This window comes from Sceloporus occidentalis, unplaced genomic scaffold (assembly GCF_023333645.1).
Source record: "Sceloporus occidentalis isolate IW3139 unplaced genomic scaffold, rSceOcc1.0.p SCAF_4, whole genome shotgun sequence".
Classification (NCBI taxonomy): domain Eukaryota; kingdom Metazoa; phylum Chordata; class Lepidosauria; order Squamata; family Phrynosomatidae; genus Sceloporus; species Sceloporus occidentalis.
The window spans coordinates 201,241,167-201,269,113 of record NW_028316984.1 but is presented as its reverse complement, the minus strand read 5'-3'; the positions used below and the strand labels follow the sequence as shown (position 1 = coordinate 201,269,113).

General features: G+C 44.0%; 1 protein-coding gene across 4 annotated transcripts; it reads right to left on the bottom strand.

The window, feature by feature from the left end:
* Window positions 1-214: 214 nt before the first annotated feature.
* On the bottom strand, window positions 215-27,947 carry LOC149315306 (L-2-hydroxyglutarate dehydrogenase, mitochondrial-like). 4 transcript variants are annotated; one of them, XR_016281052.1, is made up of 9 exons: window positions 27,859-27,947; window positions 26,308-26,439; window positions 24,905-25,067; window positions 20,132-20,166; window positions 18,283-18,450; window positions 9,120-9,277; window positions 4,731-4,862; window positions 2,859-3,229; window positions 215-1,608 (listed from the first exon to the last, which is right to left on the bottom strand). XR_016281052.1 is itself a non-coding variant. In XM_089522926.1 (8 exons), exons 1-8 carry the CDS (start codon window positions 27,859-27,861, stop codon window positions 3,034-3,036), a joined length of 987 nt encoding a protein of 328 aa, XP_089379052.1. In that variant the 5' UTR covers window positions 27,862-27,947; the 3' UTR covers window positions 215-3,033. The 4 variants fall into 4 exon arrangements, 3 of the variants coding, with proteins under 3 accessions (XP_089379052.1, XP_089379053.1, XP_089379055.1); XM_089522926.1 differs by having other exon boundaries at window positions 215-3,229; XM_089522927.1 differs by having other exon boundaries at window positions 215-3,229; window positions 27,855-27,940.

Here is a 27,947-nt window from a genome sequence, read left to right as displayed (position 1 = left end):
TCTAGAAGCAAAAGAGAATGCAACACCAAATACTTGAAGGTCTATTCTGGGATGGTGCAGATGAAGAATCCACACAGGAAGATTGCACCAATGAGAGAACACCATATGCTCAAGGGATAGGCCATCTCAGCACCCCATTTCCACATGTGAGGAACTTGGTAAGCAATAAGCACTTTTTAAGATAATAACAACAAGCTATTTTATTATATCTCACTTTTCAATCATAATCATGCCTACCAAATAACTGATTCAGAATACCAGTTGTTCACAGATGTATTGAAGCATGGTATCATGGGGCTCCTGCTGGCTCTGTTGCCCTGAACAGCAGCTATGGGTGCGTCTACCAATGGCTCCCAAACTTTGGTCCTCCAGGTGTTTTGGACTTCAGCTCCTAGAAGCCCTGCCAGTTTGGAAAATAGTCAAGGATTTCTGGGAACTGAACTCCACAACATCTGGAGGACTGGTCTACACTGTAGAAATGATGCAGTTTGACACCATGAGGCCATTCTACAGAACCCTGCGATTTGTTGTTTTGTGTGGCACCAGCACTCTGGCAGAGAAGGGACAAGACCTTGTAAAACTATAAATCCCAGGATTCCATGGGATGGAGCTAAAGCACTAAGGTGGTGTCAAACTGCACTATTTCTACAGTGTAGATGCACCCCATGACAAGGAGTTACTAATGGAAGAGGATCTCTGGAGTCTTTTACCTTATTAGGGGCTGATATCTGACAAGATGCAACCTTTCCTACCAGTTTTTATTGTTCTTTAAGTGTAGTTTTAAGGGCAACATGCAAGGCTTCCCACTGCACAAGGTAAGGGCTCCCAGTGGCTGGGAGGGAGAGATTTGTATGTGCACAAAAAGGACCTCAAGGACAGGTGCCTCCTACCTATCACCAAATCAGATGACTTACTGGACTCCAGTCTGGACAGATTTTGTTTTTAAAATGGAACACCAATAAGTAGAGCATCAGAAATGGTCAAGGGGGTCACATATTTTATCAGTGAAGATGAAGAGTGCTGTACACCATAATTCAACAAAGCAGTCTTTATAAATTACCTTATCCATCACATGCATTTTGATGCAACAATTTTTACATTTCACTATGACAAAGTCTAATATATAAAAACGTTTTGCATGAATGTACTATTTAATAATGTAGCTTCTGATCAGATCTGATGTTCACACAAGCTTACATCCATTACACAAAGGGATCATGTAGCACCTTTATGACTAAATGTGCAAACAAAGTTGTAGTATAAGCTTTTGTAGACTTAGGGCTTATCTGCACAGGCTGAAAAAAATGGCCCTGCCCCTTTCAGAACTCACCTGTGCAGATGGTGCACATGGTTGAAATGGAAAGATGGCCCCAAGTAATTCTCCGGGGCTTAACGCTACAGCAAAATAAATCCAACTGCTCCAGTTCAAGCCAGAAAAAATGAACTATTGGATTGGCATGCAGACTGCACACTGGTGTGAAGACAGGGGGATGAAGGGGGAAGAGACCAACGGTGCCATTGCTGGCCATCTTTTTTTTGTGTCCATCCACAAATTGATTGCACAAGCACATAGGTGGTCAGTGGCACAATCGACCCATCACACACACCCTGAAGAGAAATGATGATAAACATGTTATATTAGAAACAATACAATGGGTATAATAAAAACATTAACAAACTGGCCAGTCCAACAGAGGGCCATGGCAGGAAGAGGGTATTATTTGGGGGGGGGGGGGGGAGGATCATGGCTGGACAGGCACTTGTTGTTCCAGGAGCATTTGGAGGCTGCTTTGGATCTCCCTAAGTTGACCTTCCATGGTGGCATCCAAGGAAGTACACTCAGCCTGCCCTATATGAAGGCTTCCCATACATGGACTTGAGGTCACACAGATGGGAGGCCCCATTTAGATGAATGGCACGTGCACCCATGGTGTGCGGTGCATATGGGAGTGCACCCCATTCATCTAAATGAAGCTTGAACATGCGCAGAATTCGCTTCACATGGGGGAAGTCCAGAACGGATCCGCCGCATGAAACAAGGATCCACTGTAGACCAAGTCTACAAAAGCTTATGCTATAACTTCTTTCCACAGTTAGGTGCTCCAGGATCTCTTTGCCTACTAACAGGGCAATCTCTGAATTTTACATCCATTATGTTTGACAAAAATAGCCTTCTTGAACCATCCATTAACGGAGAACAGTATAGTCATGATTATCTAATCTGAAAATAAAATAATGGTTCATGGCCTGCAGTCTGAAGAACAGCTTGATCATCATCAAAGAGAAAACTGAAAACAATAACTTTCCAGAAACCAGCTACAGGTAGAGCTTATTTTACTTGTCATGCAAAATCAAGTTTTGCTTCCAGTATTTGGGACACAACCCTTAATTGTATTCTTGCACCATACATGGTCTTAAAAAGTTGCCACAGTCCACTGTAGCATTTTTAGTATGGTTAGCTGGGAACTGGTCTGGAACAATTCCAAAATTGTAGGCTCATGATGTATCAGACAGACAGTCCACACCCTTAATAATGTTTGGAAATGCTTTTTTTGCCACAAGCTGGGTGTTTTCATGCTCGATCTCCTCCAGGTGATTCTGAGGGGCAAAAATTGGCAGAACCACAGTTCTTGCTTACCAAAACACTCGAAAGGAGCAGCACCAGTGAGCCTTTGCACAAAAGAGAAACAGAACAAGGCCTGCTCCACACTCATATCTACAGAATCAGCACTTGGTACTCTGAGAAGCTACTCTTCCAAGAGGAATAGAAGAGGATCTCTGGTCAATTAACTGCTCTTCTGCATATGCCAAATTAATCTGGCATTTTGTGCATCTCTATGGCCTTCACTAAGGTGTACCTTATATAGATTCCAAAGAGGGAGCTATAGAGGCTACTGGAAAAGAAACCACCAAATGACTCCCACTTCTATTTCTCTCCAATCAAACAATATTTGCTATGTCCATGGTTGTTATCCTTTGGCCATCATATCTAACCACAGAGGAGTGAACAGGTCCAAGCCTCTGGTATTCCTGTCACAGCTGAAATCTGTGTTCCACCTCGTCGGCGATCATTTTTGCAATGGCAAGGGAGGAAGTAGCAGCGGGAGAAGGAGCATTCCTGACATGGAGAACTCGGCCGCCAATGTCTCCAGTGCCTCCATCAAACACAAAATCATCTACCAAGTTCCCATCGCTGTCCAAGGCCTGAGCTCTGACACCAGCTGGACCTCTGCACCAAGAAAAGAAAACTTGATGTTCAAATAAGGTGAGATGAAGTTGGGGTAATTTTTCTGCCTGTCCCATCTAATGCAACAGAATACACTTTCTGCTGGCTCAAAAAAAAAAAAAAAAAACTGTGTTGCTCTCCAGCCACTGACAAGGTGAATACCACAGCATTGTTTCCACCTGTCTCTACCACTTTTACAGTGAGGAGGAGGAATGGTGGTGCCCCAACAACTCAACTTAGTCATGACTGTGACACCATATACTAAATAAGGAGCTGATGTGGAATACTAGCCATTGTTATCTAAATAACAATCACAATAATGAAATTAGTAAAGCTACAAAGCTGCAATCTCTGAAATTATTTTCATTCTTTAAATAAATAAATAATAATAAAAATTTTATTTGTATACCGCCCTTCCAAAGATCAGGGCGGTGAACAGCAAATTAATAATACAAAAACCAATACACAGATACATATTAAAATACAACCATATTAAAATCAAAATTAAAACCCCATCAGCCAGCTGCCAATTGTCGTCGAAGGGGGGGAAGGCTAACTGGAACTTACTTCGGGGAATGCTAAACGAAATAGGAAGGTCTTTAGCTCCCTCCTAAACTGGGCCAGGTTTAAGCCTGAAGTCTATAATATTTTAAGCCTTTAAGCCTGAAGTCTATAATATTTTACAGAATAAAGAAAAGGAAAATGTGAACCATCAATCACAAAATATATAATCTACACAGATCACCTTATTTCATCTTTCTACCCACACGTAAGGCCAGAATTTGACATTGTGGAAGAGGTATTTTTGTTGTATGCTTTCAAGCGTGAAGAAATATGGCTGCTACTGAAAGCTATGATCCTGTGACGTTTCCTCTTCTAACTTCTCTACCCTCCATAGGGCTGGGTGATACAAAGCACATGACATGGCATGGCATGAATATACTGCAAGTCTCTCTGATTCCTCAAGCAGAAGTAGGGAAGTGGAACTCACAGCATGACAAAATCATATCACACTTTTTGTATCCCATGACAGTGAAAGATAGAAGAGACCACTGGTGTTCCCCACAATGTCTTGTTTAGAATTTAGCTTTCCACTTTATGAAACTGATTCTCCTTTTACAACCACTTTTCAGGCACATATGCATGTGAAAACATCTGAAATTATTGTCTTTTAATAAATTCTAAACATAGGACTCAAACAGATGGCCCAAAAGAGCCGCATCTGGGGCGGCTTTTGGCCGTGATCAGGCCTGACTTGGCCTGATGGCCTGATCATGGCCAAAAGCTGCCCCAGGTGCGGCAAGCGGAAAAATCTGCTCCTTTTCAGCGGACTGGTTGGGGACTGAGGCAGCGGCCTGAATTGAGGCTGAGTACACGCAGCTGCTAGAGCCCTGACACAAACGGTCCCCACAGGGTCCCAAGCTGGCCCTTCTGGACCATCTATTTCATCCCAAACTAAATACATCCTTCCGCAAATTTTGAAGGGGTTTGTTGTTCTTTTTACCTGAGGATATCATTGATGCTGACTTCAGGTATGAATTTCTGCAGCTGCTTCACTTGTGCACTGAGGAAACATGCTCTGTACATTTCTCCCATCCCATATGAGAAGTTTCTGAACACCAGTTTCCATAAGCCACTGAGAAGAAGAAAAATACTTGCTGTAAGCAGACTGGCACAGTTCATTTTGAGTCCTGGGATCATAGAATCATAGAGTTGGAAGAGACCACAAGGACCATCCAGTCCAACCCCCTGCCATGCAGGAACTCACAACTGTAGCATCTGCAAGGTGGTCTGCAACAGGGCCCTGCGTATACAAAGGGCTGACTGTAATTGCATTCAGGTTCAAATGTATGTAAAAAAAAAAAATACAGTGACTATGCAGTGTGGTAACACAGACATCCAGGTGGTAGTAAACTAAGTAGGTGTAACCTACAATAGGAGAAAAAGATACTATCCTGATTCATTATTGGAGCAGTATTTCTGTATTGTTTTGCTTTTGTTTTCTGCTGACTTCTTTTTACTTTTCATGTATATTCTTGAAACTGGAGAGAAAATTGTATGCATTTGAAATGGACTGTACTTTATGGACTGTTCTTTATGTACTCTTATGCCATAATAAGCTTCTTAATCTTTTAAGGTACAAGAGTCTGTTGTTTTTATAACAGCTATGACAACACTTCCAACAACAACACAAATGGCCAGTATGATGGACTTTAAAGTGTCAGGACATTAATAGACCTTTTGTGTTTTTGTCTAGTACTGCAACTAAACATCTAACTGATAGCAATAGCATGTTAAGGACACAGCACAGAACTTAGAAATAGGGTGGAATAACCCATATCTTATCAAGCACATAGAAAGTTTTGCAAGTTGGCAGGGTGCAATTCCTTTCAAATGTGTAAATTCTCCCCTGAAAACTTCAGTTTTGAAGCCCTCTTCTGGACAGCAAACACAAACTCAATTTTTGGAAAAGGAAAGAAACCCAAAAACAAAAGGAAGTAGTGTTCTCCCAGGGGTCCATTGTTCCTTGCAAGTACCCCTCACCCCTCAGTCCTACATTTGTCTCATATGCCTATTTGGGAACCTCATGTTTTCACTGTAAAGTCTGGTTCCACCCTAATTCAGGGCAAACAACACAAAGATTGGGCTAGGAGGCTAACTGGTGGTAAAGGGGGAATAGCAATAGCAATAGCAAGTACATTTCTATATCACTTACCGATGTACTAAGCAGTTTACAAAATGTAACTTAATTGCCCCCAACAAGCTGGGTACCCATTTTAGCGACCTACAGAAGGATGTGAAGTTGAAGGCTACAGAAGAATGCCAGGCTGAGTTAACCTGAAGCCCCTGGTTGGTAGTGAACTCACAGTGGCTGTAGTACAGGCATTTAACCACTGCACCACCAGAGGAAGGGGGGTGTTCATAGATTTTCAAGCAACCTTTAAACAAGAAGAGGGAGCAAATCAGGGAAATAGGTTGAACAGAGAAAGCAAAGGAGACACCAAGGAGTCAATGTAGCCAGAATTGAGAAGAGGAGGAACTTTCTGACAGTAAGAGCTGTTTGACATAGGAATGCACTCCCTCAGAGTGCGGTGGAGTCTCCTTCTTTGGAGGTCTTTAAGCAGGGCCGGGTGGCCATCTGTCGGGGATGTTTTGATTGTCAGTTCCTGCATGGAAGGGGGCTTGGACCGAATGGCCCTTGTGGTTTCTTCCAATTCTATGTTACTGGAACAGAAATTTCAGGAAACTTAAATTTCTAGGATTGGCAGAGCAATAGGATTGGCAAGAGGACCTAGTAATTGAAAATCCATAAGTTTATTTCCAATTGTCGACAAAGGAAAACAATGAACTCAGTGGAATTCAAGTTCCAAAAGCTGAGACCCCGAACAAGACAAAATGGCTCTTTTTATATTATTCAAGACAAAGAAGCTTCTTCAATACACCTGATTGGCTAATTACAATTTAAACATACAGAATTCTTACAATCAGAACAGAAATACATGCATACATTAAAACTGCATCATCACTCCTTACCCCCTCCTGTAGGAATTCAGTAGCTTTCCTCCTAACCTTGCTTCTGAATGTCCTTATCTCAGTAGTTTATGTTATGTCTTTTTACTGGTGCCAGCTTCCATCCAGGTCAAGACGCACTCATTATTCCTTTGCTCTAGTTTTTCTAAACTCCAAGCCTTTATTTCAAAAACCATCTCTCTGGCTGACAAAGGTGACTCCATCTTTCTATAGCTTTTTTATTTCAACAAGGAATTTCCACCACATTACCTATGAGAAGCTTGATTTTGGTGCACAGCATGAACATGCCTGATTTAAAGGTAGAAATAAAATCATCATAGCAATAAGAAACGGAAAATTGCATCGGTAATAACATTCACTGCCTACCACTGGCATTCTCAGTAGCATGTAAATCAGCAAGCTAAAGAAAGGGTACAGGTTTAAGAGATTATCCCACCATGGCAAAATCTTTTCACGGTGGTGAGATTGCACAGTCCTGTGAGGCAAGAAGCTGTATTGATGGCAGCTACTGGTAGGGTCACCCATGTCAAACACACTTTTGCTGAGGAGCCAAACTAAATGTGCCAAAGAACTACTGATCAGCAGCAAAAATGTGAAGAAAGCTGATAGGAAGAAATTTAAGTAATCTGAAATGAGGTGCTGGAGGAGTTTTACAGATCCTGTGGACTGCTAAAAATACAAATAAATGGGTCCTAGAGCAAATCAATCCTGAACTGTCACCAGAAAGCAAAATACTAAGCTGAGACTATCATACTCTGGAGATATCATGAGAAGACATGACTCATTAGAAAACAAAATAAAGAGAAGGACCGCATTACAGATGGTGCTGAGTCTGCAGTACTTGAGCAGGGGTGTTGATAAGAGGGTTACTTGGTCTCTCATTCACAGGGCTGCCATAAGTTGAAGTTGACTTGATGGCAGTTAACACACACACACAAGGAGATTTTAAGGGAAGGAGAAAGGAATGCAAGAGAATGCTTTTTTGTCAGGTGAATGAGAAACAGGATTTTCAAAATTCTTTGAGTCTTTCTTTCTCTACCAAGTTTTAAAAATAGACAAATGGCAGGGGAGTGAAATCATGGAGGGGACAGCTTCAGTCTAACAAGGCTTTTACAGTAAACATTTAATGTGCTATAGGTGAGAATGAGGACTCTCTTGCACTGCATGTAAGAATGAATGATACTTCTCATTATATCCACATCACAGGGGCAAGGTGGGAGTAAAGGATACTAATTTTAAAACTACAGATTGAGGTGGGCAACATATTACCTATCTGTAGTCTTATCACTTTACACTGCCATGGCACTCCCACATCACAGAATCAGTGGCAACTATCCTAGGCCAAAGCTAACAAAATGAAATTCAACACAGAGAAATGTAAGGTACTGCACTTAGGGTGGAAAAATAAAATGCACAGATATAGGATGGGGCGGGGCACCTGGCTGAATGAGACATGTGAAAAGGATCTGGGAGTCCAAGTAGACCACAAGTTGAACATTAGTGAACAGTGCGATGCGGCAGCTAAAAAGGCCAATGCGATTTTAGGCTGCATCAATAAAAGTATAGTGTCTAGATCAAGAGAAGTAATAGTGCCACTGTATTCTGCTTTGGTCAGGCCTCACCTGGAATATTGTGTCCAGTTCTGGGCACCACAATTTAAAAAGGATGTTGCGAAACTGGAGCGTGTCCAAAGGAGGGCGACTAAAATGGTGAAAGGTCTGGAAACCATGCCCTATGAGGAACGACTCAGGGAGCTGGGGATGTTTAGCCTGGAGAAGAGAAGGTTAAGAGGTAATATGATAGCCCTGTTTAAATATTTGAAAGGATGTCATAATGAGGAGGGAGCAAGCTTGTTTTCTGCTGCTCCAGAGAACAGGACCAGGAGCAATGGATGCAAGCTACAGGAAAAGAGATTCCACCTCAACATTAGGAAGAACTTCCTGACAGTAAGGGCTGTTCGACAGTGGAACACACTCCTTCCTTGGAGTGTAGTGGAGTCTCCTTCCTTGGAGGTCTTTAAGCAGAGGCTAGATGGCCATCTGTCGGGGATGCTTTGATTTGGATTTCCTGCATGGCAGGGGGTTGGACTGGATGGCCCGTGCAGTCTCTTCCAACTCTATGATTCTATCCAAACCACCAAAACTGTGATGGCCTCCTTCTTTTGTTGTCATGTTTGGAAGAAAAATGAGGCACTGTACTGTTGGACCCTATGGTGCAGGAGGATGTTCTAGCCCCCGACTGCTCTACAGGGGTGAATGGATTGATGTTGCAGTTGGTGACACAGGGCCCAAGATAGCAGCCCTTTCCTTGGCCTCAAGAAGTTGCTGAGCCTTGCTGTAAATAAATAAAGCAAAGGTGTTACCTGTATGAAGTTGCATCCATAAAATCCTGGGCGCTGAAGTCATAGAACTTGTAGCCCTCTCGTTTGAAGGCGAGTACTGCATTGGGCCCAAGCCAGACACTACCATCCATCCTCGGAGTGAAATGAATGCCCAGAAAAGGAAACCGCGGATCAGGTACCTATCACAGCAAAGCACAAGAAATACACCCTGAATTAAAATCCTAGAATCATAGTCGGAAGAGGCCCCAGAGCTATCCAGTACAACCCCCTAATTTCATGCAGAAGACACCATCAAAGTCCTCCTGAAAGATGCCTGTCCAGCCTCTGATTAAAAAACTCCAAAGAAGGAGATCCAAGGCAGTATTTTCCATTGTCTAACAGCTCTTGCTGTCAGGAAGGTCTTCTTAATGTTCAAGTGGAATTTCTTTTCCTGTAGCTTGTCTCTGAAGCAACAGAAAACCAGCTTGCTCCATCTTCAATATGACATCTCTTCAAATATTTAAACGTGGCTATGATGTTACCTCTTAACCTTCTCTTCCCTAGGCTAAACATACCCAGCTCCCTAAACCTTCTAATACCTTAAAATGTATCAGAAGTAACCCTGTCTCTACAGCACACATTAAGGGAAAGACGCCGTGTAATAGAAGCAACTGCTCTGTTATTATATGCAATAAGTTCTATGTAATATAAAACATTATATGCAATAAGTTCTATGTAAAATAAAACACGGCCACATAGCCCGAAAAAACACAAAAAATTATGGATGCCGGCCATGAAAGCCTTCAACTTCACAAAACTGAGGGATTTTTTTCAACTTGGCTGTTTGCAGTTTGTCCTTCCCTGTCTCATCTACTAATTTCTGTGTAATTTTTCTATGCAAATTGACCCAGCTGTGTACACACCAAACACTACCTATGCAACATATATACTGATATATAGATAACAGTAACACTGTTGCATAAAATTAATAATGATGATGGCCAGAGGTCAGTGCTGTGTGGATGGCAGGACTTATGTGGCCCTTGTCTCTTTGTGGCCCCTTATGTCTCCCCATTTAAAAAAAACTGGCATAATTTGGGGGCAACTTTTTATCCCAAACCACAGAGAAAGTCCCCAAATATAAAAATACCCTACCTGCACAAGCACCCCAGAATAATGTATGATCCTGATATAAGTCTTTTTTTTTCTCTGCAGTGCCTTTCAAAATGTTGATAGGAACTGAATTAATGTCACTCCTGTCACCATTTTGAAAGGAACTGCAGAGGAAAACAGAGATATTTAGGCTTGTTGTGGGAAGATGCATGGTCCAACAGAGGTCTTGGGAGGAACTGGCCCTTGGCACTCATACAGTTCTATACCTCTGATGATGATGATGCTTCTTCTATTGTTGCTGGTGGTACAATGAGTGCTTATGTGTTAGTTATGTTGACTGTGAAGTACATCTGTTTGTGTCTTGTCAATAACAACCTTTTCTTTAGGTAATACAACAAAAATCTTGTGGCACCCTTAAGACTAAAGACTAACATTTATTTTAGCATATTTTTGTGAATTATGTTCTACTAAGGATATCTGAAAAACCAGTTTAAAGGGAGAGAATTTAAACCAAATGGGAAAAAAGGGAGATGGATGTAGGTGACTTGGAATTGGAAATTGTCTATATTCCCAATCTGTTTCCCACAAGAGAGGTCAAAACATTGTGGAAGGACATAGAAAAGGACCTTGTCTGCTGTGTGCCCCTTCTGTGGAATGTTCTCTCTTCAAGGTTTGATTGACACCAAGTCAAATATGGACAGGTTGCTTACCTGTAACAGTATTTCTTCGAGTGGTCATCTGCGAATACATACAAATGGGTTGTACTGCGCCTGCGCAGTGCCTTCAGAAACTTCTAGAATCACTGGGCAAAGTACTCTTTGCAACATATAGAAACTTTTTGGCGGTAGCTCCGCCCATCCCTTATAAAGCCCCTGCTTTCCCGCTCTTTCCCCAGTTCCGCAATTTTTCCGCCGTGTAGGTGACAAGGAGTGAGCCAAATTAGAGCAGGACACCGAGGGGAGGATGGGCGGGATTTGTATGTATTCGCAGATGACCACTCGAAGAAATACCGTTACAGGTAAGCAATCTGTCCTTCTTCTTCGTGGTCTCTGCGAATCATACAAATGGGTTGAGACTAGCAAGCTAAGGTTAAAGGCGGAGGGAGTGTCCTGATACCATAAATAACCAACAATTGTTTATTTGACAACAATAATAAAAAGCTCAAACATTGTCTCAAGACTCGTCTATTGAAACCTGAGTTATAGGTCTGTAAACCCTTGACCCATAAAGGGAGAGTAAGTGTTAAACCATTAACTTGGTAAGCCTAAAGGAGGCTGAAATCAGTGCAATCCAGAAACCAGGATGGCCCTGCCAAAGGCTGCATCTCTCTTGGCCCTGGTGTCCAGCCTGTAATGTTTAATAAATGTCAGGGGCTGTGCCCACACAGCAGCCTTACAAATGTCTTCCAATGAAACCCCTGACAAGAAGGCAGAAGATGCTGCTACCGCCCTTGTGGTATGGGAGCGGACCCTGACCGGTAAAGGCTTACCCAAGAGTTCATAAGACAAATAGATGGTGTTTGACACCCATTTAGAGAGTCTCTGGGCCGATACCGGTAATCCCTTCTTCGGTCCCGAGTAGCACTGAAACAGCCGCTCGGAACGGCTGGAGTCCTTAGTCCTGTCCAAATAAAAGGCTAGTGCCCTTCGGACATCTAGCGTGTGGAGGGCCCTTTCCGCATCCGTGGTCGGGTTCGGGGCCAGGGTAGGAAGCACAATGTCCTGACACATGTGGAACAGTGACACCACCTTGGGCAAAAAAGAAATGTCAGTTCTAAGGACTACCTTGTCCAAATGAAATCTGAGGAATGGCTGGTCCCGTCTCAGAGCACAAAGTTCACCAGCCCGACGAGCCGAGGTAATAGCCACCAAAAACGCCGTCTTCCAAGTCAGGAGCCTTATGTCCGTCGTGGCCAGGGGCTCGAAAGGCTTAGACTGTAAGGCTCCCAACACCCCCTCCAGGCTCCACGCTGGGGGTGGCAAGGACACTTGCGGGTTCAGGTTATTATAGCCCTTGAGAAAACCCTTAATAAGGGGATCTTTGAAAAAGGAAGGTCTATCTCGAAACTGGAAAAAAGAACAAATGGCCGACAGGTAGCATTTAATCGAAGTGAGGCAGAGGCCCGAGTCGACCAGGGACATTAAAAAGTCCAGCACCACCGGCGTCGATACCTGGGCAGGGGAGAGGTGTCTGTCAGCCAGAAACTTGAGAAATTTGGTCCACTTTTGGGAGTAAGATTTGCGGGTGGCCGGCTTCTGGGCAGCTAGGATCACTCTGCGTACCGGTTCTGGCAGGCAAGCTAGGGATGGATTCTCCATGCTACCAGGGGAAGGGTGTCGATGTCGGGGTGGCGGACTCGACCTCCCTGAACCGTGAGAAGATCCGGCCTGCGTTCGAGCCGGAGAAAGGTGTCCCGGGAGAGATGAAGGAGGCTCGGGAACCAAGGCTGTCCTGGCCACCACGGGGTGATCAGAATGGCATCGGAGGCCTCTGATGCCATCTTGGACACTGTCCTGGTGATCATCGGGAATGGGGGGAAGGCGTACAGCAGCACCCCCGACCAGTCGAATCCGAACGCATCCCCGAGGGAGTCCTCGCCTCGCGTCCGGGAGCAGAACTGGGGACAATGGGTGTTGTGGACAGTCGCGAACAGGTCTATCTGAGGGGTCCCCCATCGACGGAAGAGGTCCCTCACAGTGTCCGGATGGAGCCTCCACTCGTGGCATGAAGACGGGGACCTGCTGAGGAGATCCGTGAAGTCGTTCAGTGTTCCTGGCAGGTGTACCGCTTGAAGCAGGATGCCTTGGGCGATGCACCACTCCCACACTCGGAGCATGATGTCGAGGAGGGTGCGTGATCTGGTGCCTCCCTGTTTGTTCAGGTAGTACATCACCGTGGTGTTGTCCGTCCGGAGCTGTACGACCTTGTGGAAGAGGGAGGATTCGAATGCTCTTAGGGCCTTCTCCACTGCCGTTAGTTCTAGGGCATTGATATGTAGGGTCCTTTCGTCGGGTGACCACACGCCTTTCGCCCAGAGATCTAGAGCGTGGGCTCCCCACCCGTCCTCCGACGCATCCGTGGTTAACACCACTTCTGGCTGAGGCTGTGAAAATGGCATGCCTGCGCAAACGTTCCGAGAGTCGAGCCACCAATGGAGGGAACGGGCGACTGGTCTCGGGATGGTGAGACGACGGGATGGAGCGTCGGTCTCCGGGTCGAAGACTGACAGGAACCAAGATTGGAGGGTTCGGGATCGAAGCCTTGCCCACGGCGTGACGAAAGTTGTCGAGGCCATGTGTCCAAGGGCCACCTGGACGTCTCTGGCGATAACTCGTCTTTGGTCCGTGCACCGTCGGATGGCGACGCAAAGGGCCCCAAAACGGTCGAGGGGTAGGGAGGCCATGCAGTTGTTGGAGTCTAGGATGGATCCGATGAACCTTATTTGTTTGGTGGGAAGGAGCTGTGACTTTTCGAGGTTGACCACTAGCCCTAAGTCCTTTAGAAGCGTTAGGGTTTCCGAGGTGTGTCGGTGAAGCTCTTGACTTGAAGGGGCCACTATCAACCAGTCGTCCAGGTACGGGAAGATCCTGATGCCCCGGCGATGGAGATGGGATACGACCGGTGCCATGCACTTGGTGAAGACCCGTGGGGCCGTGGCTAGGCCGAATGGCAGAACATTGTATCTGTAGACGTCCGTCCCGACTGCAAAGGTTAGGAACCGGCGGTGGCTCTCTCGGATGCTGACATGAAAGTAGGCGTCCTTCAGATCGATGGTTGCGAACCACAGGCCCTGGTGTAACAAAGGCAAAATAGAGGCAAGTGTTACCATCCGGAACCGGTGGTAGGAGAGGTAAGTATTCAGGGCTCTCAGGTCCAAAATGGGTCGGATGCCCCCATCAGTCTTAGGAACCGTAAAATAGCTGGAGAAAAAACATCTAGGAATGTCGGCAACAGCAACGGGCGAGATGGCGCCCTTGGACAACAAGGTGCGTACTTCGTCGAGAAGGGTGTCTGAGGGGTGGGTGGGTAAGAAAGCTCCGGTCGGAGGGAGCTCTTCGAATTCAAGGGCATATCCCCTACAGACGATGGTGAGGGCCCAAGAATCGGTAGAGATCGAGGCCCAGATGTTGGAGAAGGGCCTCAGTCTGTCCAGAAAACAGAGGGGAGAGGAGACGACGGAGTACGCGGCACCGCTTCAGGTCCTCTTTTTATTCTGGTCGGGATCCTGCCTCCGGTAATTTTTCTTATACTTGGGAGCGGAACGGCGACCTGAAGAGGAGGAGGACTGCGAAGGGTACCTCTGCCTGGGCTGATCCTGGCGCTGGTAGAGGCGATCCTGTTGGTAGGATCTCTGGCCTTGCCCGTACCAAGGGCGGACGCCGGTGAAACGCTTACGGGAAGTCTGAGGAGAGGAAGACATACCGTGCTTCTTCGCGGCGGTCCGCATGCGGTATTTGAAATTGAGTTTTTCATCCGTCTCCCGGTGGAAGAGGCCGTCTTCATCAAATGGCATGTCTTCAATGGTGGTACGGGCATTTTGGTTGAGGTCCGAAGATCTCAGCCAAGCATGTCTGCGCAGGGCAATCGCCGCGGCCATGGACCTCGCCGAGCAATCCGTGGAGTGCCTGGCTGACGTTATCAACCAACTCCCAATGGAGTGCGCCTCATCCCGGACCTCGGAAAGAGTGGCCTGGGACTCATCAGGTAGGTCGGGAATAAGCGGGGAGATCTTCTCCATCAGCCACTGGATATAAGCCCCCATGCAGGCGTTATAGTTGGCCACTCTGATCCCCAGGGCAGATGAGAAATAGGCCTTCTTGGCCAAAGCGTCCACCTTCTTTGCCTCCTTGTCCCCTGGCATCACGGACGATTTTGGGGTCGATGTCCGCTGGGCGCCCTCGACGATAGCTGAATTTTGCCTCGGGTGTCCAAAGAGCCATGAGGGAGTGGAAGGAGCAATCCTGTAGAGGGACTCTATCCTGCGGTTGCTGGAAGCCGTCGAAGCGGGGGCTTCCCACGAGCGTCTCGCCAGCTTTTCCAGCGATGGTAGCAAAGGAATTGCAGGTGGAGTGGGCAGCTTTCCGTGGATCCTCCTTTCGATGGGGTCAGAGGCCTCATCTTCTACCTGGGAGGTTTGGATGTCAAGTGCGTTCGACATCTTGATGACGTGTTCAGCAAAGGTGCGGACATCGTCAGTGGGCGACACGGCACCAGGCTGGGCAAACTCCTGGATGGAAGGCTGGTAATCCTCGGCATCCGAGGCGCCCGAGTCACTCTGGGGACGGTATCGGGTGTGAGAGGGAGCCTCCTCATCGGGGTCTAGGTCCACTACTTGAAGGTCTGGGGCCGCGCCTGTCCGACGAGAAGAAACTGAGACGTCACGAGTAGGCTTAGTGAATGGCTCTGGCCTGGACTTTCGAGATGGAGACCCAAGGCGGGATGTAACGGAGTTCCGTGGGACAGCCATGTAGTATGTGTCCGTCTCGCTATCATAGAGGTAGTCCGGTCTTTTCGGCTCTCTTGGAGGGGAAGGAGAGGTGGCCCGGTGGACCATGGCGGTATGGACAACCGATCTGGGCATCGGGGTGACCGAGCGATGGCTATGTGTAGAGCTCGCTGGAGAGGCCGGTTCCGAGATGACGTCAATGGTGTCATCCGGCATGTGGCGAAAACTAGGCAGGGCACGACCCACAGAGGGAGAGCTTCGATGGCGATCTGGACGAATAGAGGGGGCCTCTGTAGTCTTGGAGCTCCCAACCCTGGAGGCCTTGTCCACAGGGCGAGATTCCCGGGGTGTGCGCTCGGAGGCCGGCCGGTCCCGAGAAGTCTCTTTGTGCCGAGAACCATCGGAATCTCGCTTGTCAGAGCGGTGTCGTTTGGCCAATGGGTGCTGGTCTCCCAAGGGAGACGTATGTGTCCTCTTAGAAGCCGAGGGCGATGCGATAGCCGAAGCCGGAGTCGTCATCTTGGTGGTCGAAGACCTCGAAGCCGAGTCCGCTGAAGCTGAAGGCTTCGGGACCGAAGGTGTGGAACCCGAGCCCTTAGTTGAGCTCGCTGAGGTCGAGGCCTTCGGGGCCGAGGATCTCGAGGCTGACCCCTTCTGGGCGCTCGAGTCCTTTTCAGAAGCGCGGCTCTCCTTAGAGCTCTTCGGGCGCTTATTTTTCTTGGACGGCCGGGAAACGTCCACCGAAGGGGTGTCGGCGTCCGGTCCCTCGCGGGGAGCCACCTCAGAGAGAGCTGGAAGGTCGGCCATGAGTTGGGTCGGGGCCTCGGGAAGAGCTGGTAATGGCGCCGACCCGGTGGAGGAGGGGGGCCCTAGAGAAGACATGGCACCCGCGGCGAAGACCTTGGAATAGATGGCCGCCTTTAGTCTGGTCTCTCGATTTTTTCTCGCTTGGGGAGTGAGGGATTTACACAAGGCGCAGGATGATGGGATGTGCGCCTCTCCCAAGCAAAGAAGACAAGCCGAGTGAGGGTCCTGGCCGGGGATTTTACCTCCGCAAACGGTGCACTTTTTGAAAGGCACCGAGGGCATGATCCGCTTACGGTTCGTGGTCAACAAGCCGAGATCAATAACGAGAGTCAGTCTGGAGAAGAACGCAGTCAAGGGTCAAGCAAAGAATGGTCAAAAAAACGGTCCGTGGTCAAGCTACCAGTGATTCCGATGACAATAAGAAGAGCGAAGTTCCCAAAGGCAGCAAACGCGGCGGAAAAAAGGAACTGGGGAAAGAGCGGGAAAGCAAGGGCTTTATAAGGGATGGGCGGAGCTACCGCCAAAAAGTTTCTATATGTTGCAAAGAGTACTTTGCCCAGTGATTCTAGAAGTTTCCGAAGGCACTGCGCAGGCGCAGTACAACCCATTTGTATGATTCGCAGAGACCACGAAGAAGAAATATTTTTATTAAAGATTTTCAGGCTTAATATTTTGTACATCTACATGTTTTTAAAGTGTTTTAACCTTTTAAGGTGTTTTCATCATTTTAAATCTGATTGCTTTATCACAGCATTATCATTTTCAATCTAGAATTGTTTCAAACTGTTTATTTTACTTTCTCTGTGCACTGGCCTGATGTCCCAAAGGGTGTGACATAAATATGCCACAAAATAAATAATAAACAAATATTCTGAACAATGACTTAAAACTATCAACAAAGCTTTACCCAAATGTGCATGCCTGCTCTAAGCAGAATGACCTGAACTAAGGTTACAGCAACATTACAACTTTCCCAAAGATATCATACCCATATGACTTCATCCAATGAAGCCACAGGAATTAGCTTTGTGAGTGGCTGAGAGGTATTCATAGAGAACTACAAGAGGTTTTTAGAGAGGAGAAACTATGGTTCTACTGGTTTAAGTCTGCAATATCAATTGCATGTCCCAACACTGTTAAGTTGTCCTCTACGCTCTGTACAATGCTTAATGTGCTAAACCTTGGCTATTACTTCATTTCTGGGCATTATTCAAAGTGCTAGTCATGACCTATAAAACCCTACATAGCTTAGGTTCACCTTGAGTCCCATTTTGGGAGAAAGGCAGGATATAAATTCCTTAAATAAAACAAATAAATAGGTCCAGAGTATCTGAAAAGCCGTATCTCTCCATATGAACCTGACAGAGCTTTAAGATAATCCGAGGAAGGCTTTCTCTCACTCTCACCACCATCACAGGCTCACTTGGTGAGGACATGAGAGAGAGAGAGCCTTCTTGGTGGCTGTTCCCACCCTCTGCAACTCCCTGCCTTTCTTTCTTCAACAAGAAAAAACATTTTTATTTAAGCAAGTTTTCAATGCTTAAGCAAAGAAGGTTCTTAATATGTATGTTTTATGTTCTATATGATTTTAAATCAGTTTTATGATGTTTCAATAGGGTGTTTTTAAATTAATTTAAAAACATTTCTGTAAATGATTTTAATTTGTTGTTATGGAAGCTTCCTTGGGTGCTGGCCTGGGAGAAAGGCAGCATATAAATAAAGTAAATAAATAAATAAAATAAAGATCCATTAAATACCAAATCACCATGATGAAAGCCCTCAGAGATCTGAGGGCTTCCATCAGCTGCCACTGACGTAACAAAAGGGGAAATTGCGTACCGGATAAATATTTCCTCTAACCAAATAGCACTTCTCTGGTTTTAGCACCAAATAATCACCCCGGAAAGGGACAATGCGGGGCTCTGAGCTGCAACCACTGATCTGAGAAAGGCGATCTGAGTAAAGTCCTGCACAGGAGATGAGATGCCGACAGTGGATTTCCTCTCCCTGTCACAAAAGAAGCACAAACTCAGTTTAGGGACTGCATCTCATCTAGCACAATCACAAAAGCATCTTGACATTTGAGCCTTCTTCTCTCTCTTCCATTTCCATGACTCTTGTCCTGTTCACACTGGCGTGGCTCTCTAAAACGGAAACAGGAGAGGTGAAGGGTGTGTGTAACCTTGATCAGGCTTGGCCTCATCAAGGGATAGCAGGGCAGATGCTTTAGCACCAGGGATAGCTCTCCAAGGGAAAGCTGGACTGGCCCAACCTGGCCTGCCAAACACTAAACCGATAATGTTTCACAGAGCAGAGCAACGGTTTGGAATTGTACAGCATAAGGGGAGATCTATAGGCATGTTCTCTGTTTCTTCAACCGGAACATTACAAGGGCTTTAGGCAGGGACCTCAATGGATGCTAGCTAGAATGGGTGTGTATCAGCTCCAGCATCAGAGACTGGCTGTGTGTGTGTGTTAGTTGCTGAGGAACACAAAATGGAGCATATCCAAGGAATACTTGTGGGATTCCCATAAACTCTGGTTGGCTACTGTTTGAATAAAATAATGGACCAGATAGTGCTTTGGTCTGATTCATGTTCAGCTCTTCTATCAAAGTTAGTACCATTTCATACACAATCACAGATGTCTATTATCTATTAAGAGTTACTATTATCTATTAACAGTTAGTTTTATTAAGGAGATTAATTAATCAAACCAAAGGGAACTTTTTTAAAAAAATAAAGCAAATAATACAAAAAGTCAGTTGGAATTTCACGGAGCAATTAACTTATTCATACCTATGTACACTATGAGCTTTTACAAGATTGAATGACCGGATTGTTTCAAAATCAAGTCATGTCATCAGGACTTCTACTGTCTACATCTTTCTACTCTGTCTTGAAAAGGAGACAAGCAGCAATGACATGTCACTTAGCATTAAGAGGGGTTTTCAAGCTAACTATGTAATCCTAATTGATCATACAAAAGCAAGTTTACAACATTTTGAGGTGAGTTTCAATTACTTTGCTGATGGAAATCAGACAACTCTGTGTGGGCCTACAAACAGATATAATTGATATATAAACTAGGCAAAGGAATAAACCAGGATGGTCACTTTCATAGTCAATTTTCACTGGAAATATTCCAGGAGTTTTCATAGTGACAAACAGACATTACAGTGACATCATTATTCTCTACAGCATTTCCAGCTGTTAAAAGATTGCATTTGCCTTGGCAAATGTAGCAACTAGTTTAATCTAGCATCTGGATTAAGCCAACATTATATGGGGCAGTTCTTTCTTTTTGTGGGAAGAAGATTTCAACATTGGCTTCTAGCATGGAGCTCATACTCTCCACATGAGACCACCAAGTAATATTGGCTTTTGTATTCTTTGAGTTCTGCTATAATATTCACTGTGAAATGTGATGTACCCCAAAATTGAAAATGGTTGAAAGCACAGATGGTCACTGAATATTAAAAAATCATACTCGAGATAAAAAGGATTTCTTTCCGATACATTTCAAAGTATAAAAAAACCCCTCACATTTGTCTTCACAGGATAAATCACTTTCATCTTTGCATTTTTATTTCTGCAAAGATAGTGTGGTGGAAGTTTAAAGCATCTTCTGCAATTGGAAAATAAGATGTCATGCACTTTAAAAAGCAAATCTGAAAACCTGGTCTTACCTTTGAATTTCTAACAACAACTGGATATTTCATCCCTGTAAATAATAATAAGAAAAAAGTACCCTTATAGATCACACCCAGTACTTTGAATTATTCCTGGAAACAGATTGGCAGCAAATGGTCAGTTGGAGGAGGGGAGTTGTATGATACCTGGATTATCTTTTCTTTGTGTTTCCAACCCCTTCGCACCCATGAGCGAGGCTGCAAGAGGGGTGTCACTACAGGGGTGTGGTCTACATCAAGTGACCCCCCGAGGGGATGACACCACTGCTCTACAAACACCTGCCTATTGGCAGAAATGATCTGTGGCATTTGTCTGCATTCTTTTAAAATGCTGAAGAGATAGTGTGAGTGGGGCAAGGTTTCGTGGGAAGAGAAAAGAGAAGCCGCAGGTTTTTTTTTTTTTTAATTTTAAATTTAATTTAAAAAAATTAAATTCCTTTTATGCTTTCTTTAAAAAAAGCACATCTTACCAAATTTTCACTTAACCATATGAAGCAATATATATGTAAATACATTTAGGTTGTATGTATGATACAGTAATTTAAGGGTATAATTTTAATTTTGCTAGTTGTTTATGTCACAACTATTACCATTACATTCAGTGATGTATGGGAATTATGGTTTATGAGTAACATTAGTACAAAAAACATGACTAAGGATGTTGTATGGTGTGGTATGGGAGGAGATCAATGAGGGGGTGACACCAACCCTGGTGATGCCATTGGACTGCAACAAGGAATTGTGACAGGGGCCTGGTTCTGATTGTCACAGTCTCACTCTTACTGGTGGCAGAGGGTTAAAACTGTCACTCTCTTTGCACCTAGTTGGTAGTTGAACAAACCTCTTTTGCATGATCTGGCTGCTGGCTGTTAAGGTAGGTTAGGAGGGGAAATTTAAGTAGTCTTATAGCAATAGCAATAGCAAGTAAATTTCTACAGTGATTACAGATGTACTAAGTTGTTTACAATGTGTAAGCTAATTGTCCCGAACAAGCTGAGTACTCATTTTAGTGACCTACAAAAGGATGCCAGGCTGGGTCGACCCAGAGCCCCTGGCTGGTATTAAACTTACAACCTTGCGGTTTGTGAGTGAGTGGCTGCAGTACAGGCATTTAACCACTGCACCACCAGGGCTCCATACAGTAAGACTTTGTATTGAGTATAGAGCAGTTATGGATGCGTAATTCTAGAATATGAATCCTCAACCACAATACTGAATGCCAGTATCTTTATATATACTCTGCATTTCCCCCCAAACTGGGATTCAAGGCAGCTTACAAATTAAATTGGTTACAATATAGTTAAAAACATACAAAAGATCAACATTAAAATATAATTAAACTATTAAGAATATTAAAACAATTTAAAACACACTCTTTGAAAGGTTAATCAGTTTTTAAATAGCTTTTTAAAAGCTGCTGAAACAGCTCCACTTGCCACCGGTCTGTTTCCGGGCACAACTCAAAGTGCTGGCTTTGACCTATAAGGCCCTATATGGCTCAATTCCAGACTGTCTGAAAGCCAGTATTTCCCATTACAAGCCTGCACATGACCTTAGGGGGAGGGATTTCTCTCCATCCCACCACCCTCCCAGACTTGACTGGTAAGGACATGGGAGAGATCTTGCTTCAAAGGAGCAAGCTTTTCACTGAGGTGAGGGTTCCCCTTGAAGAGCTGACAGACATATAGGAGAGACCCTTCTCCATGGCTGCTCCTAGACTTTGGAACTCCTTCCCAAGAGAGATTCGATTCTCCTTCCCCCATTGTCTTTGTTTAAACATACCTTTAGCCTTGGCTGACTAGGATGGAACGATGTGTAACTGGGTGTGCTGTTTTAATATGTATTGAATTTTAAGTGTTTTAATGGTTTTAAATTTTGTTTTAAAAATAGTTAATTTAATGTCTGATTTAACATGTATACTCAACTATAAGTAAACCTCATATATAAGTAGGTTTGGGGGACAAAATTATGGATTTTGATATGTCCCGTGATTCAGTCAAGGGTAAAATATAGGGGCCTGTAACAAAGGATCTAAAGAATGAAGCAAAGGAAAACAATGCCTAAGAATTTACAAAATTCCAGCAGGCATAACTGTTTGTGTTCACACTAAAGGCTTGCTGGATGAGAGAATAGAAGCGGCCAGTGCTTCCAGGACAGATGACACTGCTGCCTTTCACCACGGGATGGTTCCTTTTTTTATGAGTTAACGTACAATACTTTTAATATACAATTTGGAATGCTACAACATCTCTTTAAAACTGTTTGCGTTAAACCTTCCCTCTTCCTAGGGAAGTTGAAATGGTCCCATTGTTGACAGGGAGAGACCTTTTTATTCCAACAAGCTTTAAAACTGAAGGTTTTTAAAGCTTGTTGGAATAAAAATGTCTCTCCCTGTCAACAATGGGACCATTTTGGCTTCCCTAAGAAGAGAATTCCTGAGCCAAGGGATAGCAAAGGCGCTCTCTCGTGGTCCAATCATCATCCCATAATGACAGAACAAGCAGAGACCAGAATGTTACCTTATTCATTAAAGACTTTTTTTACTCATTTGTGCTACTTGTTTTGCTTTTTGTTCCTTTTCCATTACAGTACTTTCTGGTTCTTATAGGTTTTTTTGTGGGTTTTTCGGACTATGTGACCACTTTTTAGAAGAGTTTATTCCTGACGTTTTGCTGGCATCTGTGGCTGGCATCTTCAGAGATGCCACAGATGCTGGTGAAACATCAAGAATAAATTCTTCTAGAACATGGCAACATAGCCTGAAAAACCCACAAAAAACTGGATGCTGGCTGTGAAAGCCTTTTTCTGGTACTTGCTAAAAGGGAGGGAAACATTGTAGGCTTAAGAGAATGGCATAAAATTTGAAAACTGCTTCTACAAAAGCATTTAAAGTATCGTCTAAAACAGTGATCCCCAAACTGTGCTCTTTAAAGGATTTTAGACTTCAGCTCTTGGCCAACATGACTGAGACTTCTGGGAACTGAAGTCCAAAATCTCTTAAAGGGCATAGTTTGGGGACCAATGGTCTAAACTAACTAGAAACTGTTGCTCATTACACCAGTGAAGTAACTTCAGTCTAACTCATTGCATTGCTTTTGAAATGTAAGCTTGTTACATCTTCATTAGAAAAAACATAGTTGCCCATAACTTGTTATTTCCATGCTCTTGGGAACAAGGCTGCTTTTACTCACCTTCAAACTGTTAGAAATCTAACAGAGAGAGTAACCGAATATCAGGGCTGACTGTTTGAAGGACTGTATCTCCCTGTATGAACCTGCTTGAGTTTCAAGATACTCAAGGGATCTCAGGGGCAAAACAGACTGCTCAAAAAGGGTGGATTAAGGCTACTTCCCCCAGAGCTGTGGCAAAGAGACACGCGCAGCCCAATCCATCCTAGAGCCAGCCCAAGTGAGAGTGGAAGAGATCTGCTTCTTTTTGGGCTGGGAAAGGGCTGCCTTAGGCGGCCCCAACGCAAGCCCAGGGGGGCTTCCATGCACTTAGTGGCTTTGCATTGTCAAAAAGCCACACCCCTAGAGCAGCTTGAAGCGTCTGGCTAGGGGGTGTCTTCCAGGTGTCTTGGACGCGTGTGGTGTCAAAATGCCATACCCCCAAGCAGTCTGGATGCTGGCATTTCCAGGCTGTCTGTTCAGCCCCTCTGTCTCACCACCATCACATGGGAGACAGGACCTTTTTGGTGGCTGCTCCCAGACTGTGGCATTTTCCCCTATAAAAGGCTAGTATGGTCCCTTCTCTGCCTCTCTTCCACTGGCCTTTTATTTTAGCAGGCATTTGGTGACTAACTGATTGTGAAGAAGGGTTATGGTTATGTCACTAAATGATTTTACATTGTTTCAAAGTATTATGTTTTAATACAGTAGCTCATTTTTATCCTTAGGTTTTTAATCCATGTTGTGAGATGCTTTAGGTCACATGTCAAGGATATTAAATATATAAATAATCCAGTATTTTCCCCCCTTCTGACTGGCAGTACTCTCCAGGGTTTCAGGGAGAGAAAGATCTTTTCCATCACTTCCTCCTGTTAGCTGAAGATGCCAGGGACTGAACCTGGGACCTTCTGCGTGCAAAGGAAGCAGTCTAACAATAATCTATAATCCCTCCTCTAAAGCAAGAACCAACCTGGCCTTTAAAGTGACAGATAATCCTAGCAATTCTCCTTCTTCCTCTGCCCTTCCCCTTTCTGAAAAATGAGGCAGTGACAAGTGGATAGATTTTCTATGTGCATGTAATCTGAACCATCAGGCGCTATCTTGCACTGAACTTTGAACAGTTCAAGCAAAGAATAACATTTCATTTTTGGATTCCATTTTAATGAAGATTTTCAAAGAAGAGCTTTAAACCCAAGTAACAGTCCCATTTTATGTATATTTTAAACATGTAAAAGTAGTAAAATAGAGGTGCTCTGTTTAATCGCAAGAAATAAAATGTTGACGAACTGTCCCAATTCTCTCTCTGCTGTAACCCCTGTGCATATAGGCTATGAGCTACTGATGGCAAATTCTGCACTCTGCAACAGCTTTAAAATAACATTCTGATAATTTATCAGCATGGAAGCCTTTGATCAACTGGGCCAAGTGGTCCTCTGCCCACCCTTCTGTTTCATAGGATCTGCAATTTGTTTACACACAGAACTGTTCAGGTGAATGACTACATATAACAAAAACTCACACCAAACTGTAATGGGAGAAGCAGGGAGAAAACATGTATAATAAGGGGATGAAAGAGTCAGGAAGAAATCACACAGCTTTTTACCTTCATCACTTCCAGCAGGACTTTCCTTTGCCATCTGTATATCTTCTACCTCAAAATCAGTCAGGACAGTACCTCCAGAAGCCTGAAAATCTTCAGCATAAGCCAAGGCCACCTGCCTGTAGTTGACAATGCCAGTGTAGGGAGAGTCCAGTGCCATCAAGCCCTAAAAAGATGGGCAGAGGATCAATATCTTAAGTGATTTTATCTTTTATAATTGTATTCTATATTTAAACAAAGTATCTGTTTTGATATTGTAATAGTTTAATTGCATTTTGTCACTTTTGTAAGTTTTTAATTGTGCTGTGCTTTTAGACTGTAAGCTGCTTTGGGCCCCAAATATATTAAATCTCTATTTCCAGAACTTAGATTGCAAAAGCAGTTAAGACCAAAAAAAAGAAAAAGAAAGGAAGACCTATTTCAAACCAGCTGATTTTTCAGCATGACAGCTTTGGGACTACAAGTCTGCCCAGCTATTGTCAGTCCAGACAAGAGTGTCCAAAAAGGAATTTCGGGAGCAGGAAAACCACTCTTTTGGGTGGTGAACAGACAGCACAAATGTGAACTCTAATTTAATTATTCTTATTCTTATTCTGACTTTCTCCCAGTATAGGGACTCAAGGCTTTTAACAAAATTTAAAACAGTACAAGTTAAAAACAGTACAAAGCACTAATTCAAGGTAGACAATAAACTGCAGAACAAGGCTATAAAATGTTCTCAAGGTACTTTCATGGAGAAGTAAAATGTGGAAGGCTGGTACAACAGGAATTAATTTCCATAAGCTAACAACTGGTCCCATCGCAGCAGTGTTCCCAGTACTTTAACAAACCAGAAGTCAGTTGATGATTTTCAAAGTAATGAATGTCCTCTTTTAGACACTGTTGAAGAAATATCCACTATTTTCTTGTGCCACATCCACCTCACTCTTCAGGCGGCTTTCAAGAGCTGGAGTTGTTTCCTCAATGGGGAAATGAGAGAGGCACCGAAGGCAAAAGGAGGGTGACCTCAGTTCCCTTCTCCTAGTTGCAAACTGCAGCTGGGTGCTCCTTGGCTGTTCCTCCTGCTTACCAGTCCAACCCTACCCCAGCTACTAAATGTCCATAGCAAACAGAGAGAGCATTGCATTCTGCCCTTAGAATAAGGAATTGCAGCCACAGTGGGTCTTTGCTGGGCAGAGACATTTTATTTTCCATTTCATTTGAATTAGCTGCATTCTTCCCACAGCCATCAAGATGATAAATTAAGATAGCCAACTGCAAAGCTTTCTTGCAGAAATATTTCATCCGCAAGCACCCTGTCAAAGAAGTTGTTAAGTCAAATGGGGATGTAGCCATCTGCACTGACCTTTGCCTACATGCTGCCTCCCCTCAAGACATTTCATACTTAAGATCAAGTATTATCTTACCCGACAATAAGGTTCCTTTGCTTGTATTTCTTTGGAGTTTATCAGCTTCAGCCCCCGGACATTGTTCTGTAGCCCTCTCTGGTACAGAGCCTTGAGCCTGGGAATTTCTTTCTGTTCAACTGCAACTATTAGCTGCAGAGGAAACAAGAAAAGTGTGTTGTGGAGACTGTGGCAGCCACGGAGCAGAAATGCAAGAACAAACATAACATGGCCATGTTATGGAGTGTGGGTTAGGATTAATATTATGCCACATTAATTAATTTTAATCCTGTTTTCAGGCTAGAAAAAGCTTGAGAATGCTCAAGAATCTATTTTTCAGTAAAATAGGCTTCAATGATTGCACCAGTTTGATTGATACAGAAAGCTTTATTACAGAAAATTATCTGAAATTTATAGATTTGCAAAAAACAAACAAACGAACAAACAAAAACCCAATCATGACCATCACCACCACCACCACCAGTTGCTTCAGTGACTGATGGGCATTATCTAATTAATACCTTTTATAAAAAAGCTGGCTCTGCTAGGCTGAGAGGTGATACATAAATGCTTAAATAAATGAACAGCAACAGAAGTGCAGTTGACAGAGAAGACCAAATGTGGAGTAGTAAAATAGAAGAAGCAAAACAACAACAACAGGCAGGTGATAATCTAAAATGTGATGCAGCTCCCAGGTCTCTAAAATGATTTTCAGGCCTGATGTGGTCTTCTTATACAGACTCTAGTTTCAAACTCCATCACATAGAAGAGTTTGGCACAGAAACATGTAAATGTACATTAAAATCTAATGGGCACATAAATGATATTGTTTAAAGAACCAACATCTATTAGAAATACTGGACGTAAGAATCTGAGTTACACAAAACTATCCTTCCAGTTTAGCTGTTTCTGTCACATGGCCACAGATTCTAGACTCGCAGGATGAATCTAGAGCTCCTCAGAACAGGGATAAGGAACCTAAGGACCAACATCAATTTCAGAAAGGTTTTACAGAACACATTCCAGTGGTGGGGAGTGCAAAAGGATGGGACCAAAAATATGAGCATGTTTTATAATCCTATAAAGGGGGAAAGGGCTAGCCTGGTGTGTCCTTATGACAGGGCTTTCTCTGCAGCAGTAACCCAGCTGTGGATTCTCCCTCCCAAGGGAAGTCAGGCTACCTCCAGCCCTTCTGAGATTCTCGCAGGCAGTGAAAATTGTGCTATTTTGTATGACATTACCTGAAAATTAAGAGTGTCTGCTCTGACTGTTTTTTTAACACTATTTGTCTGATTTTAAAAATATTTTTAAAGAGGAGCTTGGATTGTTTTTAATTGTTTTTTAGTTACTTATTTAATTATTTTAAAATGTTTTTAGCAATTGTGTATTGCCTCAGAGGGACTGATGAGTTGACACAATGGGTAAATGCCTTGAATAAATAAATAAAGGGGACTGAAGAAAAATGTCCAGGAGGAAATGTCCAGAGAGCCTGAGTAGAGGCTCTGCTCCTAACTTTTTGCCTACACTACAAGTTGCTGAACTGAAGAAGCCAAAGGTACAGCACCCACCTACCATACCTTGCCGCACTGTTTATACGGGATTCCTTTTTTGTCACAATACTCATAGCAGAGCACAGATCCCTCCACGCACAGCTTCGCTTT

Excerpts from the sequence above, each read along its gene's own strand:
- LOC149315306 (XM_089522926.1), bottom strand. Across the intron at positions 20,167-24,904 it reads TCCTGCTGGAAGTGATGAAG|GGATGAAATATCCAGTTGTT; the intron begins GTAAAAAGCTGT and ends TATTATTTACAG. Across the intron at positions 9,278-18,282 it reads TTAGAGGAAATATTTATCCG|GTACCTGATCCGCGGTTTCC; the intron begins GTACGCAATTTC and ends TTGCTGTGATAG.